Genomic DNA, 17,565 nt, shown 5'->3' on the forward strand with positions numbered 1-17,565 from the left:
GTCCATCCATCCATCCATCCATCCATCCATCCATCCATCCATCCATCCATCCATCCATCCATCCATCCATCCATCCATCCATCCATCCATCCATCCATCCATTATCTTTTACCCGCTTCTTCCTTTTTGGGTCGCAGGCGTCACCGGTGCCCATGTCCATCTGTCACTGGGCGAGAGGCGTGGGACACCCTGGACAGGTCGCAAGTCCATCACAGGGGATTCAGCTGTTTTTACGTGTAATATGCTAACTCATGGATTTTGCAGCAGAGAACCTGTAGGGTCCCGTCCAACTAAGACCTTGGACTTGATTTGGATTATTAACTCAGATTAGTCAGTGCCCAACCAGCTCGCATTTTTTTGATTATTGTGGAAGGAAACCAACAAATTAATCTGCATCTATAACCGTGTACAGTCATTATCAGTTCATCTGATTTGTTGCAAAATCCAGGAGAAAAACCTACAGAACAAGATTTTTCTGAGACTTTTTACACCAAAACTACTTTTATTTTTCTCTAGACGTCATTTAAATCACAACAGCAGCTGACGTCGCTGAAAAAAAGCCATTTTTTTTAGATGCTCTTAGTTCAATGAACAAACTATACAGCCAGGTCATATATTTAGAATGTCGTTGAACATTTTTTACACTTAGAAACTTTCATTATAAAAATGCTTGATCGATTTAAAGTTATTTAGCAAGTCTCTTTGCTAATTTCCTTTAGCGTGCTGCTAAACGGCACGCTACATCTTTTATTATTGCACTCGTCTTCTTCCTAACAGCCTAAACCACTTGACTGTTCGAGCCGCCTTCGTTGGCTCATACAACGATTTACCTTCTGTCGCGTCTTGATAAACACATTTATTGAGCTCGTGGATGCTTCAGCACGAGGACGCAGAGTGGACGAGCCTTTCTGCCTCTGAAGCTACGGCTGCTGGTATTGATTTATTAAGTGCTCGATAACATTTTACACTCAACATCCAGAACGTAAACAATCAGCGGACAGCCAAATGAGGAGCGCACCACCAGGTGAGCTCTCCAGGTACTTTATACAGTTTCTCAAATATAAATACCGTATTTTTCAGACTATAAAGCGCAATATCAATGGATGGGTTTGTTTTCATACATAAGGCGCGTCGGGTTGTAAGACTATAAGAAAATAAAAGTGCGCCTTGTAGTTTGAAAAATACAGCACTATATTATATTTTCGGGTACCACTTTAAAGTAAGACTACTCTTTTGAATGAATAATTTAAAGTTTGCAGCAATGCATTTACTATGTGTCTGTTAGCAAAATATCTCATGAACCAGTGGACAAATTTTAATACAACTCTCAGAAAGATAACTATTGGAGTAAACCCAATTCAAAATGGCCGCCACAGCCAACCGACCATTACAACACAAAGATCGCTGTAACTCAGTCAGTTTCATAGATATTGACCTAAAATGTGGCGTGGTAGTAGCTGAGGCTACAAACACTGGCTCTGAGCGATAACAGATTGTCCTACCACACTGTTAAAAACTACATGGAGTCAACTCTTTCCGTCTGTTAGCAAAATATCTCATGAAAAAGTGGGCAAATTTGAATAAAACCTCCAGAAAATAACAACTGGACGTACATCTACGTCTGATTACCTTTTGATGTCAACTAAATCTAATTAATTGGTCTTAGCCGACACAAATATGGACACAACTCGGTCAATTTTACAGATACTGAGCTACGGTTTGATGTGGTAGTAGCTGACGGTCATCCTCAACACATTGTGCATAATAACCATTTCAAACGCATTGGACTTCATACGTCAAACTCTCGTCCAGTCAAAACTAAAGACAGGAGAAATTTTAAAAAATGAACACAAAATAAAACTGATGAATACGCAGTGAGCAGTTTTATCATGTTTAACCTTCAGTGACTTTGAAAGAGTTCATCAGAGTTTTATTTGTAACTGGATGTTGGTGCAGGACGTTGATCGCTGCAGCTCGTCTTTGTACACAAACACAACGTCCCCGGTGCCGCTTCCCTTCAATGACTACGTTTGTTTTAGAATTGATTTTAAAGTTTTATTGACGACCCACAAGGCCCTGAATTGGCAGACTCCTGTAGACCTGTTTGCAGCCTGACGTGCCCCCCCAGACCCCTTACACCTGAATGATCGTTTGCTTTTAGTTGTTCGGAGGTCCAGGTTGGTCCACAGAGGTGATCAGGTCTTTAGCTGTCCTTCAGTTTTTAAACGTGCTAATAAACCAATACATTTTAGATAATCATCAATAGATTTTATCAATCATTTCAGTGCAGCACAGGATAATACCAAATTTTAGGTTTTCATCAATATATGTAAATTACCTTAGAAGTCTTTTTATAAATGTTTAATAATTTCAAATGTTTACGGCCCAAATTATAACTTTGTTATTATTCCTTTATTAGGTCGTCTCATTGCGATGCCTTTATGGGAGCGGTGGTGCAGAGGCTCGAGAAGGTGGGCCTGTGATCGGGATATCGCCGGCTCGACTCCCGGTACCGACTAAGCCTGTCGCGATAAACAATAAATCAATTAATCGCAAGATAAATGAAAATTATCTACCTCATTTTCATTTATCGGCTTGACAATAATTACAAATTATTGTCAAATTTCAAATAATATTGTTTATCGCAATAATTTCTGAGACAATTAATTGCCCAGCAAAATTCGTTATCGTGACCGGTCTAGTACAGACAGCATAAAAAGTGTGGATGGGAAAGGTGAAGCACCCACACCTGCTTCCACCTTCATTTGCCTCACTCTGGACCCTTGAGCAATCTTAACCCCCCCACCATTTGCTCCCCCGGGCACCGTACACGGCAGCTCCACACAGAGGCTGTGGTAGCTCGGTGGTCTGTGGTTGCAGGAAGGACATCCGGTGTAAAAATAATTTCCAAGTCTTCGTGAGTTCGCTGCGGTGACCCCTGAAGAAGGAAGCAGCCGAAAGAAGAAGACAAAACTGCTTGCAACATATACACCGCATCAATATAGTTATAATGTTTATGGAGCCATATTTTTATTAATCTGTAAAATGTCCAAATAGTAGGACCAGTGGAGGGGGGCTTAGCAGATTTCACTGGGGGCCATGGCCCTCTGACCCCTGGATTCAACAAACTGTATCACAGCTGCAGCTACACAGTTAAACAACAACAACTTTCTTTGTTGCCAGATGGCATAAAAGCTAATTTTTATTCAGATTATTGTGGCAGCGTATTTATGGCACCTTGCTATGAATAATCCAACTGTTGCTTCGTCTCTTTATGTAAAACAAAGACGCTGCGTCCCTGACATCTGTTTTTAGACAGAACTGAAACTGCTTCCTGTCTGTTTTCATCCTGCAGACCGTGTCCTGCCAGGCTGCTGCGGGGCGACGTGCGTGACTCGCTTACCTGAGAAACCGGTCAGGTCCATGGCTTTGAGGTTGGTGGCCTTGATGACTGTGGCGGTGAGCCTGCCTGCGGTGGGCAGGTAACACAGCGAGAAATTAAGCTCCCCGAGATCAGCCTTCTCCTGCGGATCGTTACACACAGAGCAGGATTAGAAACAGCTGCGATCGCTCAAACACGACATCAGAATCTGAAGCACCGATGATTATCTGTGGCCTGAAAAGAGCAACGTTTTGACTGATGGTATTATAATTCCAGTAGAGTAGTATAGAGTATTTTAATTCCACAGCAGAGAACGCTATGTAGTCGTAAGTAGGTCTAGGGAAAAAATATTGGTATTTGTATCGGATATCGAACAAATAAGTTTTAACATATCGAATATCAGTCAAAAATCCAACATGGTGCATCCCTAATTTAAAGCATCTCGGGTAAATCCTTTAACTTTCTAACTCAGAAAACCCATTTTTGAAAATCACAGTTAAGGGTCTCCTAAAACTCAGTTTCTGTGTGAACAAAAGGCTAAAACAATTTAAAAAAAACTATTTATTAAAAAAAAAAAAAACATTGTGGATGGACTTTTGTGGCACCAGACATGGAAGGTTCTGGTATTCAGGTCACCCTGTGGTGTGATGACTCCTCACTAATCAATACTTCCCAAAATGCAACGCTGAAATACATCAAGATGCGGAGGCTTTAAACTTATTTAATAAATTAAACTCCTGTGCCAAAACAATTTTAAAGCCTTGCTTTATCTAATTTGCTAATAGCCTTCTATGAATATTTCATATAAATTCTCTTGGACTCAAACCAATATAAAGTTTGGACGTGGCCAGCAGAGCCCTTCCAGTAATCTATCTGGACTCCCTGGAGATAATTTTTCACATGAGCAGACTTTGAATTACTGCAGACAGATTTTTTTTTTCTCCACAGACGGTTCTTTGGATAACAGACAGAATTATTTCATTTGAATCTCGAGAAAAAAAAAAAAATCTGACAGGTTTGATAGAAACTTGGCTGGTTACGCTGTGTAGTCTGAATGATTGTGATACGTCGGTGAGCCAAAGGGATTTTTATTTTTTTAATTTTTTTTAACGCCTGAATTCACCGGAACAAACTGAGCATCAAAATGTTTTTGACTCAGCTTGATTTTCTTGATCCAACCCATCCAGCCGAATCATAGGAGCATAAACGTAGCTCTGGGATGATCAAACATGCACGTTGCAAAGGAAAAATTCCACCAATGCTGTGAATTACACGGCGTTAAATGTGAAATTATTTAAAAGTCGCTGCTTGTAAAGTGAAAATAATTCAGCTACTTCATGTGCCAGCACTCAACAATCCTATAATAAACTAAAACACAACTAATGCATGTTTGATTAACTTTAATGGGAAAAAATTAGATTAGCTTTGTGAAATTGTTTGGTTTTTATTGGCTCTACTTGGAGGTAATGGTTGAAAATGGCATTAAATAAAAGATTTGAATATACATTAAACATGTTTAGACATAAATTCATTGATTTATGTAATATTTAAACCAAATTAGACAAATAACATATATAAGGTTAAGTCAGCAAACATGTTATTAATTTAAATTACTACTACTGGTTTTCACTTTGATTAAATCAATCATTCTAAATTACACTTTCAATATACCCGTATAGTTTATTTTTGTGTTTTTGTTCAGCTTTGTTGTATCAGTCGAATGTTTTTGGTTCGGTAAACAAAATTATCCTAATTAGTTCCAATTTTTTAAATTTATGTTCAAAATTAATGTTTAAATTATGTAACATCAGTTCAAACAAAGCTGATTATACTTGTTAAAAATAAATAATAATAATAATAATAAATATATATAATAATAATAATAAATAAATAAATCCAGGTTAAAGGTTAAAAATAAATTGTAATAATAATAATAATAAATAATGTAATAATAACAGGGAAGGATATCTTTAACCAATCTACTGATAATCAAAACAAATCATAGTAGATTATATTTTAACACTATCATTGATTTTTATTGAAAGAAAAAGACAGATGCATTAAAAAAGTACACACTTTAAATTTTTTTAAATAACAATAATAATATTAATAATTATTATTATTAGTAGTAGTATTTAAAAAGTGCCTTTCAGGACACTTTACAGCAAGAAACCTATCAGATAAAAAATTATTTAATTAATTAATTATTATTATTGTTATTTATTTCAGTTGTTAAATTGTTTTAGCTAAAATGTTTATGGTTGTAGCCGAATCATCCCCACCACATAATGTGCAGTGTTAATAAATTTAGACCAGATTTGACACGTAAAAATGTTTATTGCAACAAAACTTTTAAAAATTATGTACATGAATAAACAAAAATTAAAGTTTTCTAGTCCCAACTTGGAAAATATAATAAACTCTATGATTAACTAAGGTCATTAATCCACAACATGTTTTCCCATTTTAAATTCTAACTCGTGAGAGTTTAAACCCACGTACCGCATGGCCTTCCACGATGTCCCTCCACACGGGTTTGTCCCCGCTGTCCTCGCTGAAGTCCAGCAGGTTTTCCACCACCACCTGTCCGATCAGGTCGTGTCTGGAGAAACGGTCGAAGTCGTACACGGAGAAATGCAGCTTCCTGGAATGTAGCTCGTTCAGCGGCACGCCAAACTGGAACGTCTCGTTGAACACTGGGTTTAAGGTCTTTCTGTGGACCTGAGACACAGACAGAATCCGTTTTAACGTTTATAAGAACCCTGGTCCCTCTTCAGGGGTCTCCACAACGAGCCACCACTCACTGAGCATACATAACCAGTTCACTTTTGGAGTCAACCTAATGATAGGTGGCTGCTAATCATCATTAGCAAACACTAAAACTGAGAAAGCTTCAGCCAGTTTTAACTAGATTGAACTGAACTTTACTTATTTATATATATATATATATATATACATACATACATACATACATACACACGACTTCTGTTGAGACTTGGTGCTATAAATAAATATAATAATACATAACTGAACTGAAATTACCAGTAACTGTGGTTGTAGCTGAGAGTCTGTTGAGCGCCAACAGATTTTTGCACATTTCATGGGGTTGAACATTTACAATGTTCGACCAAAATGCAGGCCATATTTCCATACACAGCAGTCCCTCGCTACTTTGTGGTTCACTTTGCGCAGACTCACTCTATCACGTTTTTTTTCAAAATAAGATTGGACACGACACACAATTGGCTGATGGATGAGCCGCATGATTCCTCCTCCTCTGTCAATCTCCATTCTGCAGCGGAGACTCTTTTAGAGCATTTAAAATTTAGAAACATTATTTAGAATATTGCAAGAGTGTTGGAAGGGTTTAAAACACCATATATATATATATATATAAATTACTACTTAATACTTGTACTACTATTCCTACTTCGTGGTTTTTCCACTTATCGCGGGGCTTCAGGGTATAAACAAGGAACTACTGTAAACTAATGGAAACTGTAGTTTCCATGCCAGATCACTAGGTGGCGCCATGATTTTTGTTTTTCAATGGCGATGAAAACTTAAGTAGCACAAGCAGCACTCTGCTATTCATCGTTAGTACCGTGGTTCATCTACTCAAACGAGCACAAAGAAACGACGACTGCAGCCGTCTGTAGCGCACACGTGCACTTTCACACCAGGTGATTCCAAAAACCTCCACTCTCAGACCTGGATTCAAAAAAGCTTTGGTGTCAGAGAAAATGACGGCTGTTGTCATGTTGATGGACTGAAACCAGCAGAAATGCTAGTTTCACTCAAAAAGCAGTCATGTAAACTGGGCCCGAGATGCTGGGCTTAAAGGAGGCGAGCGATTTTTATTCCTTCTGCTAGGCCTTCAGAAACACGATCCAAGGTTTTAAAATGAACAACGTGAAGCTGCATCTGGAGTCGTCGAGGGACATAATCTGCGCCACGGTTCAATCTGAGCCGGTTTATAACTTTACTTGTTCAAGTGAGAAATAAAGAAAACGGGACATCTGTTCTCTGCTCGTCACACAAGCAGCACAGAGGGTTCCCTCTGGATTTATAGTTTTTAAAACGGAGAGGGCTGAAAAAAAAACTGCTGGAGTTTTTGTTGTTTTCATCTGTGACGTGAACGCAACAAAATAAACACGCGAGAGTAATTTGCATCCTTCCTTTTGAGGCATGTTTTATAATTGGTCTTTTTACGTTTAAAGCGATTGTTTCAGTTTTTGGCACTGAATTCTCTTTACTTTATTCTTGTGCTGAATCTTTGTTGTTTGTTTTCACGTTCAACAAGTTTGTTTCATATTTGTGACAAAGAAAAAAAAAATCTGCGCCAATTTTCTCCAGAAATCTTTTGAAAGAAAAAAAAAAACGAAACCTAGGAGCCGTTTCTGTTTGAGGACCTGAAAAAGCTTTGAACGACTCTCTGGAAACAGTAAAAACACAAACAGTTTTACGTGAAATCATCAAACGATTCTTTGTATTTTCTTCGTTGTTTCTGAGAAACAAACAGAATGAAAGGATTTTGATTAACGTGTTAAACTTTCTTTCAGAGATGTAATTAACCTTCAGCACACGCGGTGACCTTGCTGCTCTGCCAGAACGTGAGAAACAAATTTTATGTTTCCTTTCCCAGAAATAATAATTTTAATAAATAAGTCATCAAATCAGACCTACTGGAATTTAAAATAAATAAAACTAAAACTGAATTTAAAAAGTTTCCTCTTGGAACATACAAGGTGCAGGGGTTTTGGTCTTTAAGCATTTACAACTCATATTATTTGCCCACCACTAACATTTTAACCGTGTCTTTGTTAGTAAAATATCTCATTTTTATTTAACCTTTATTTACACAGTCTCATTTTGAAGAGAGACCTGTGGGAGCAGATGATGGGTGTTAAGAGCCTTGCTCAAGGGCCCAGAGAGGGGCAAATTAGGGTAGAGGCAGGTGTGGGTGTTTCACCTTTCCCCACACACAGTTTGATTTTTAGTACCAGGAATTGAACCGGTGGCTTTTCGATCACAGGCCCACCTTCTCTAACCTCTGCACCACTACTCCCCACTCAGGAACCACAAGACAGATGATAATAAAACTTTCAAGAAATAATTAATAGATGTTAATCTATTAGATTTTGGAGCCAACAGAATACAAGATGGCTGCCACAGCCAACTAACAACACAAGACTTTAATTCTGTCAGTTTTGTATACGTTGAACTAAAATTTGGTGCGGTAGTAGCCGAGGGTCATTCGCAACACATACTCCGTGTACTAACAGTCGTGTTGCTCCCAGCTTTGCCATAAACTGCTGGAGCCCACCCAGTTCGTCTGTTAGCAAAATATCTCATAAAACACAGCAGAGATTTTAAACCTCTGGAAAATAATTTCTTCTATTGAATATGGAGTCAATCCAATTCAAGATGGCCACAGAAGCTAATCAGCATGTTGTCATAGCTCATCTTCCTGGTTTCTTTCAAGAGTTGTTAGATGCTGATAGCTGTGGGCAGGAAGGATCTCCTGCAACGAGTCTTAAGAATCTGGCCACAGACACCAATGTGTCCACCCGGATCCAGCTTGCTGTCAGATCCAGCAGGACTCAGTCCTCCTGGGCAGCATCCCTGAGCGATGGTCACTCCTCCCAGCAGTCTGCCGAGCTCCTCATCGCCACGGACAGACGGCTGAAGGTGCCGGGGGATGATCCTGGTCCTCCCGTCGTCACGAGCAGAGTTTCCCACCAGCTCCAGGATCTCGGCAGTCAGGTACTTAAGCACCACCGTCAGGTTGACGGGAATTCATCCACGGTGCCTCCTTTTCAGCTCATTTGGGATTTGGGGCTGTAGATTAGGTATCTGAGCTTTTGAGATGTTAATCAGCTGCTCCGGGTTGTAAAAAAAACCAACACATTGTTGCCATGGTTACGCATCATAAATGCCCAAAAGTAAAAAAGTTTCAGTAAAAATCCTTCCAGCTGCACAACATCCGATACCAGAGGAAATAACCAGATGAAAAAAGTGATTTAATCCAGAACAAAGAGGAATTAAAAGTTTTTAAAAGCAGTAACTCAGAATGAATGTAGAGCTGCTCCAACATGCAGCCACCCCGAGTGGTGCAATTAACTGTAACCATCATCCATCACAAAAACAAACATCACTCTGAATTGTACAGATATAGAGCTCAAACGTTGTGTGGTAGCAGTTAGGGGTGTAAATCACCAGCTTTACCACGATACGATATTATATCGATTTGTTTGTATGATGATTCAATTTTTCTCGATATCACAAAGTCGGTCACGATACGATTTCGATTCTATTCGATTCACAAGTCTGCGATCGATATATTGCGATATCAAATGCCCATCTTATTTACATATAAATAAATTTACAAAAACTATTCAAATATGATTTAACCATTTTATTTCTGTGATTACAAGCACCAGGCATTAAAATACATTTTTTTCTTCTTAATTAATTAAAAAAATAAAAATAAATGACCTGTTCAGTATAGTCTCACATTTTATTTAAGTGCATTTTTTAAACCAGTTAACTTAAAAGTGGCCTGATTACCTTTCAGTTATAAAGAAAGAAAAATAGATATTTAGTTTACATAACATGGCTGTCAATGCCGTGTTTCTTCTTCAGGTGAACGGACAAATTTGTTGTTTCCCGAGTATTTTAACGCACACCGGCACCCGTTGTTGCACACGACATGAGTTTTGTCTGTTGAGCCGTTGTTCTGTTGGAAACAAAATCCACAGAGTTGATTTAAATCCACCAGGAGAGTGAATTTCATTATCTGTGTTTTCTGCCTCGTCTGCCATGTTGCTGAGGTGGCCGCAGAGCGCAGCCGTGCACGGACATGGTGACAGACGTGCCTTGGGAATTTCAAAATAAAAGCATATTTTAAAGATGACGATATGAATCGAATTTTAGTTTTGCCACGATATAATTGAATTATTAATCATTTAATCGATATATCGATATAAATCAATGTATTGTTAGACCCCTAGTAGTAGTGGAGAGTCATTCACAACTACATGACGTTGTTTTCAAGATTTGACCGAAACAGCTAAAGCTTTTTAATTTCTTATCACGGGATCATTTTAGTCTAAACTTAGGCCTGATAGGCAGCAGACCATTTGCATTAGGACTTTAATTAAAAACGTTTTTAATCTCCAGCATTTTTAAAGGGCAAAAATAATTTTTCACCTGAGGACTTAACTCTGACAGAAAGACGAGCGCTATCAAAACTGGTGCACGTAGAGGATTTCAGCTGAAAATTAGTTTTCGGTCTAAAACCCAACATTTCACTCTCTTCCTAATCTTCTGCTGGGAATAATTTGCCATGAAAGCGTTTGATATAAACGCCGTCTAGCAACAAACGTGTGCAATAATTAAAACGTGACACACGCCAGCTTTACCAGCAACTTTTTGTCGCTTCACGAGTGGCTCCGTCAACCCTGTTTATTAGCACTTGATAATTACTTGTTAGCTTTGAATTAAACATGCGCGTGACGGAGAAGCTGCGAGTTTAGAAACCAGAACACAAGCTCCAAAAATCTATTTGCGAGTCCGTGTCTGTTTCTGTTTGACGATTAGCTGGAGGGATGAAAGTGGCCCAAAACATAAAAGGTGTAAAAATTTGGTGTTAATGAGGATGTGGTTGAAATTAAACAATCAGATACTCACCAAACACAGGGGGAAGCCACATTATGTAAATTGACTGAGGCATTCATGCTTTTCAAAGGCTCGAAGGGGCTTTTTGTTCTGTGCAGGAAACGGCCACACAAAGGAGGACACCAGAAGGGAAACATTTTCTAAATGGTACAGCTTCGTTGTTGCTGGAAGCTTCACACTGTCCCAGTTTTGTGCCTAAATCTGACCTTTTTAAAAAAAAACAAAAAAAAAAACTTATTTTTGTCAGATTTACCCAAGCACTGATCAAATATATTTGTGATATTTATGGATCTGAAATATAAGTCTCAATGTGAGACGGCTATGCACATAACTGTTAAACCTGTAAACTGAACAAATGCAAATTTCCCCTGTAACTGAAGGATATGGACAGTGAATGGTTTTTTTTTTTTTCAAGATGAATGTTTTTCTGGACCTGAGTTGAGCAGGAAATGCAAGTAAGTCTTAATGTTTTTAATGTTTTTGCTGCAAGATATTCAAGAGAGTAGGAGTTACACTGTGACCACTGCACTGGCCACTTCTGTTACTTGAGGGAACTATACTTTTAAGCAACATAAAATTATTATTTGTCTATTGTTGTTGCTGTTGTCCATTGTTGTCATCATTCTTTGTTGAAATCAGGTCTCTCTTGTAAACAAGTCCTCAAGGCTCAATGGGATTTACCTGTCTAAATAAAGGTGCAATGAAAAAAAAGACTAGAAAGCATATATAGTAGCAGCCATCTTGGATTTTGACGTGGCAACCAGGTTTTCAATAAGAACCTTTCTTATACCTAGATGCAGCCACACACCAAAATGGAAGTTGATACTTCTTTTATTTATTCAAGTTATTGTGATCACAACATGCCCCGACAGACAGACAGGTGGACAGACGGATGGAGGGTATTTCGAACTCCCCACTATTCGCAGCATGACAGGGGACAATTAGAGGAGCGAGGAGGTCTTTGAGAGCTAAGAGTACATTTCATGGTACAGAATGTCCCAAAGTGTTCTCAAATTTTGACTCGCCTGTCCTCAAACCCCAGAATAACACAGAAAAAGTTTCTGTGCCCTATTATAGGCTAAAGCACAAGATCCTGAATAAATGACACCCCAGATTATTAGATTACATAAGTAAAACTGTTATGATCCTCCATGAAGAACCTCAGTCGCTAAAACAGATGGAAGTCAGAAAATTAGAGCTCAGGTATACAAATATTGGGCGGCATGGTAAAACAGTGGTTTAAACCGTCACCCTCTCAGGGAGAAGGTCGCAGGTTCACCTCCCGGCCTCGTGTCTTTCCAGGTGGAGTTTGCATGTTCTCCTCATGTATATCTGTTCAAACGTGTCACTTCTGAAGATCTTCAAAGGTTTCTTTGAATCATTGTTTAAAATCGTATCGAAAGCCGTCTTGTTTGAAACGAATAAACCATTTTGCCAAAATTTACACACGTATAATATCTAAACAAACTTGCTTTACAGGTTTTGACATATTAAGTTAAGAACCACTAGAATCTCAAGACTTCGCAGTTAAATGAAACAACAGTTGAGTCAATTAGGCATAATTAGAAGCACAGAAGCTGCTAATTGCATCTTGCTACATATCGGCTGTGAGCTGTAGCTCTGCAGGTTTGATCCTAAAGCATCAAGTACAGTGGTGTGGTCTATGCGATACGCGGGAATTTGGAATAGACCCACTAGAAAAGCTTAAGAATTTCAGTATACCCACTTAAAAGTGCCCAGTGATACGAAACATATCATTAGGCATGTGTCATTGATAGGTTAAACGCTTCCGTAACAATCCATCTATATGCAGCGCTTGTTTATTACATTTGCTTATCCAGCAAATTATTGTATACTTCTGCACTTACTACTTTATACTTGAACGTGTTTTGCTTTGATAAGGTTTTATAAATTCTATAACGTGTTTTTAATACAAAGCCAACTGTTGTGCAAAGTTTTTTGTGCATTCATTCAAATACTATATCAGCATCAGAGAAATTTGGAAATACGCTTAAAAATCAAAATAAATTGATGATTACATTATACTAACCGGTGTACTTTGGTTTCTAAGCACAGTACACCCACAACAAAAATGTAGATTACACCAGTAAAGCCTGGTTATTGGTTATTACAAAACAAAGACAGTATGTTTTTTTTTTCTGGGGAGATAAGTGGATATCTGTGTGAGACAGAACTCCAGGAGAACTCGGCAGGGGATTTTAGAATAGTGCACATAGTTAGCAAAGCAATATAGTTTGGTTTAGAAGACAAAACATAAAGAATGATCCTATGCAAAAGTCATGATGCTTAAAAAAAATCTTTTGCTAATAATGTTTGGAAAGTTTTGAGTTGCTTCAGTTGATAAAAACTAGCTCTTAAATAGTCCCTGCTCTGATGTTAGCCTTTAGCTTGTCCCCACTATATTTTATAAGTACTCCATCTAGCTAAAGATATAAAATACAAGCACACTTTTTTATTTAGACAGCTACTGTGCCAGTAAGTGTAAAGATGAGTATGAAGCAAGTGGGAAGCACCTTTGTTTGGAATTTCTTCTTCCTGTCTGGCAGTAGGTAAATCTTCACATAAGGGTCAGAGAAGCCATTGGCATCCTTTGCTGGCAGGTCCAAAGCTTTCAGTATCTTCACCACCAACTGCTCCGTACTGAAACAGGTAAAAATAACTGCATTGGATATCCATGGAGTTACACACACAAACAAAAACTGATATGAAAGCCATGGCTTGCACACGTTTACACCAACACTCCATGAGACTCAGACAGGATTAACCCACACAAACACCTGTGCCGAACTTGTGCACACAAATTAGCGTGGGAAGATCAGTGTCTCTGGAGTAAAGGGTAGCGAGAATAGTATGTGTGTGTTTTTGTCTCGTCTCTTGAGCTGCATCATGGTTGCACTGTCAGCAAGGCTAAATGTAAGCTCCGTGAGCACAGATGTACAGCCAGTGAAATGTAGTCCATCCAAAGTTGGGCTCATTTATTAACCAACATATTTTCCTTTGGGTTATAGGCCCATGGGTGATGAAGGCACATGAAGAATAGAGGGTGCTAAAGGTCCTGAATCAGCGCTCTCTGTCCCTTGAGGTCCAAAATCCACCTTAGTAAAACGCATTTTCCCTTCCTTTCTTTTCTTTCAGAAGGTATGTACCATTTACGTCTATTATTTCAGTAAATGTTTATATAAATAAATTGCCCTGGCTGTCTATGTGTCATTGTGTGTTCATGACACTTGGTGACAAAGTTTATGTGTGATGCACTCAAGCTTCCACGTCACGTACATTGTTCTCAATGTGCCAGTGGTAATTAGGATGCTGCAAACAGACTGCCAGAAATACCATCAACTGTGTACCTTTACAAGGAGCACTCTGAACTTCTAGTATGTGGGAGGTTTAATTATCAGCTATCAGTGACACACCTGCACTGCGAAGTACAAATAAGCTGTAAGTTGGTTTATAAAGCCGTTGTTTATCTGGATTTATTTGTGTTTTTCTATACTTTTAGTTGCCGTTTCATTAAATGTGTAATTTAGTTTCAAATAATGCCCATTCACCAGGCTATGATGGTAGGCAACTTGAACTGAAACTTTGTTTACATGTTAAATTATCCATCCATTCATCCATCAGTTATCTTTACTCGCTTCGTCCTTTTAAGGCCAGGGGTCACTGGTGCCCGTATCCAGCAGTTACTATGGGAGAGGTGGGGAACACATCCTGGACAGGATGCAAGTCCATCACAGGGACACAGAGACAAACAACCATTCACTCTCACTCACACCTAGGGACAGATGAGAGTTACCAATCAGTCTAACATGCATGTTTTTGGTCTGTGAGAGGAAACCGGAGTACGTGGAGAAAACTCACACATGCACTGAGAGAATATGCAAACTCCACCAAGAACGGTTCCTGGATGGGATTTGATACGGAAACCTTCTCGCTGAGAGGTAGCAGCTCCACCATCTGAGCCACTGTGCCGCCACGTTAAATTTTGTACCATTTAAAACATTTCTGCAACAGTGAGTGTTTAGGTTTAGCTACTGAATTACTCACAAAACTTAAGTAGTTTCTGTCATTCCCCTGGTCAATTAGACAATTAACTGTTCAACTATAACTTGAGCTCATACATTTGATACTTCAGGGGACCAAAGAAGAGGAATTTTAGGACATAAAGTTCAAATGACCTCTTTATTTTAAAGAAAAAATGTGACAAAACTGTTACATTAAAAATGTAAAGATCTGGCAGAAAAAAATACAGTGGCAAAAGAGGACCTACTCAACATCAGGTCATAAAGTTTTGGCTCATACATGTACACTGTATTGGATTTTACTCCTGACATGTTGCAAGGTTTTAAAGACAGGTAGAAATTTAACTATCACCAAATACTGTCCAAAAGTACCTGTATTATTGTTCGACTTGCTAGGTGAAAGGGCAATAATGTTTTGCACACATTTGTGACAGTTAAATTACTCTTTTTGAAATATATTAAGTTTTCTACATGTCAAATATAAAATATTGACATAATGTTTATGTCAATTAAATATTGGGTAAAGGATGTCCTCATAAACGACTAAAAATCATGACAACCCTATAAATCACAAATACAGGTATATGTGTGTGTGTGTGTGTGTAATGTCAGCTAAATATCTCATGAACTATTGAACAGATTTTGATAAAACTCAGAAAATATTCCATGGGTGTACATCAATAACTGATGAACATCAGGGATCAATTCGTTTCATGATGGCTGCCACAGCTAGGTGAATTTAGCAAAAACAATTTGCTACAACTCAGCTAATTTTACAGATAATGAGCTAAAACTTCATGTGGTAGTTAAGAATAATCCCTAACAAACATTAATTATTTCATTGGTATTTAACTTTTAAATAACAATCCAAGTGATTTGCACATTTAAGTGAAGCAGCAGAACTGGAGAAGTGTCCCTGTGTCGTGCAAACAAACATAAAATCTCACAATGCGCACATGAACACATCTTGTGTTTGTTTCTATACAGACGCTCGACCCAACAGTCATGAGTGCATCTCTTACGCCATTTATTATGTATTTAATTAGCAGATGAGGATGGAGAAAGCTCGGAGGCCTTTAATCAGACCTCGTTAGACTGTGTCTCCATGTGTTAACGAGTCTGTCAGCTCTTCATTTCCCGCTTCGGGACAACAACGTGAGCCATGTGGCTGAGGGCAAGGCGAATGCCAGAAGTGACCCCGGCAGTTCACTCTCCATGTGCAGCGCGCACAAACAGGATGTGCGTGCTGCGTGGCCCGTTCAAACATGCGTTTACCGCTGACTCACATTCAGTTAACACAGGCAGATAAACACATCTATTGTACAATAACAGCACATTAAAAACACAATTTACAGATAAAAACTGAAGCTGGATGTTTTATCTTAGAACTGATAATAAATTAACCAGATTCCCTTTTTAGTTCAAACTTGTTCATACTTGTGTGCGAATACTGAGTCAGCAATTATATAAATGTTTTCCTTTTGTTGTTGTTGGTGGTGTTGTTGTTGTTGTTTTAGTCCCAAATGTTTTTACAGTATAACTAAAGTACTTTGCTATTGCAGCCATTCATTTATAAAAATATTCTGCTCATTCAGGAGATCGGTGTGTTATGGCTTTTGTAACTTTTTTTTTATTTTTTTTTTTAATTTAACATTTATCATAAATTTTTTCCCAGTTAAAATACAATAAAATGTCCTCAATTCCTTCAAAATCATTGTTCTCTTAAATCTGTCGGCAAACAATGCTCTGTTTTTATATTTATGGTACTTTTAGCTACTGCTTCGTTTCTTTTTGTCAACTAGCTTTTTTAAAATTTACTTTTAGCTAATCTTTCCACTTTTGGCTTTTAGTTTTCTGTATTTTTTTGTTTAGCTTTGAGCTAACATTTTACTTCTTTTAGTTTTTATCATATTCTGCTGCTGTTATATAGCATTTTCTACTTAGCTTAGCTAATTTAGATTTTAGCTATCTTTCTGCTTTTTTTAGTTTTCCACAAACATTTTCCTTCTTTTAGCTTTAAGTTTATATTCTGATGCTTTTTGTATTCTGTTGCATTTTCTACTTTTATCCAGACTTTTGCTACACTTGGCTTATATCATTCTACTTTTGTAGCTTTTAGTTAAAATTTTGCTCCTTGATTTTAGCTATTGCTCTAGTTAGTATTTTAGCTATTAGCACACATATTTTTAATTGGCGAGTTAGCTTTTTGCTTCTTTAAGCTTTTAGCTTCTTGTCTAAAGGTTTTATCTGTTTTTGCCATTTTTGGCTTTTTAATTATCGTTCTACTTTTTAGCTTTTAGTTAGCATTTTGCTGCCTTTAAATTGTAGCTACAGTTAAACTGTCAAAACTTGTTTCCCCAAAGAGGGAGGAACATATTGTGATGTATAAGAGTGGAGGCAGGAGTAAGAGGAAACCTGAGGGAGATTGGGGACTGGAAGGTTATGGCAGGGAGGTAGCTAAGG

The 17,565-nt window shown here is 38.0% G+C and overlaps 1 protein-coding gene across 1 annotated transcript in view; it reads right to left on the reverse strand.

The window, feature by feature from the left end:
• The window catches only part of syt3 (synaptotagmin III), a 63,158-nt gene that overhangs the window by 10,624 nt on the left and 34,969 nt on the right, over positions 1-17,565 (reverse strand). The window contains exons 7-9 of the mRNA XM_037689216.1: positions 13,597-13,723; positions 5,885-6,103; positions 3,404-3,524 (exon numbers count right to left, since the gene is read on the reverse strand). Of these exons, the coding sequence (XP_037545144.1) occupies positions 3,404-3,524; positions 5,885-6,103; positions 13,597-13,723 (467 nt within the window). The remainder of the gene's footprint in view (positions 1-3,403; positions 3,525-5,884; positions 6,104-13,596; positions 13,724-17,565) is intronic.

This window comes from Nematolebias whitei, chromosome 15 (genome assembly GCF_014905685.2).
Source record: "Nematolebias whitei isolate Nwh7 chromosome 15, NemWhi1, whole genome shotgun sequence".
Lineage (NCBI taxonomy): Eukaryota > Metazoa > Chordata > Actinopteri > Cyprinodontiformes > Rivulidae > Nematolebias > Nematolebias whitei.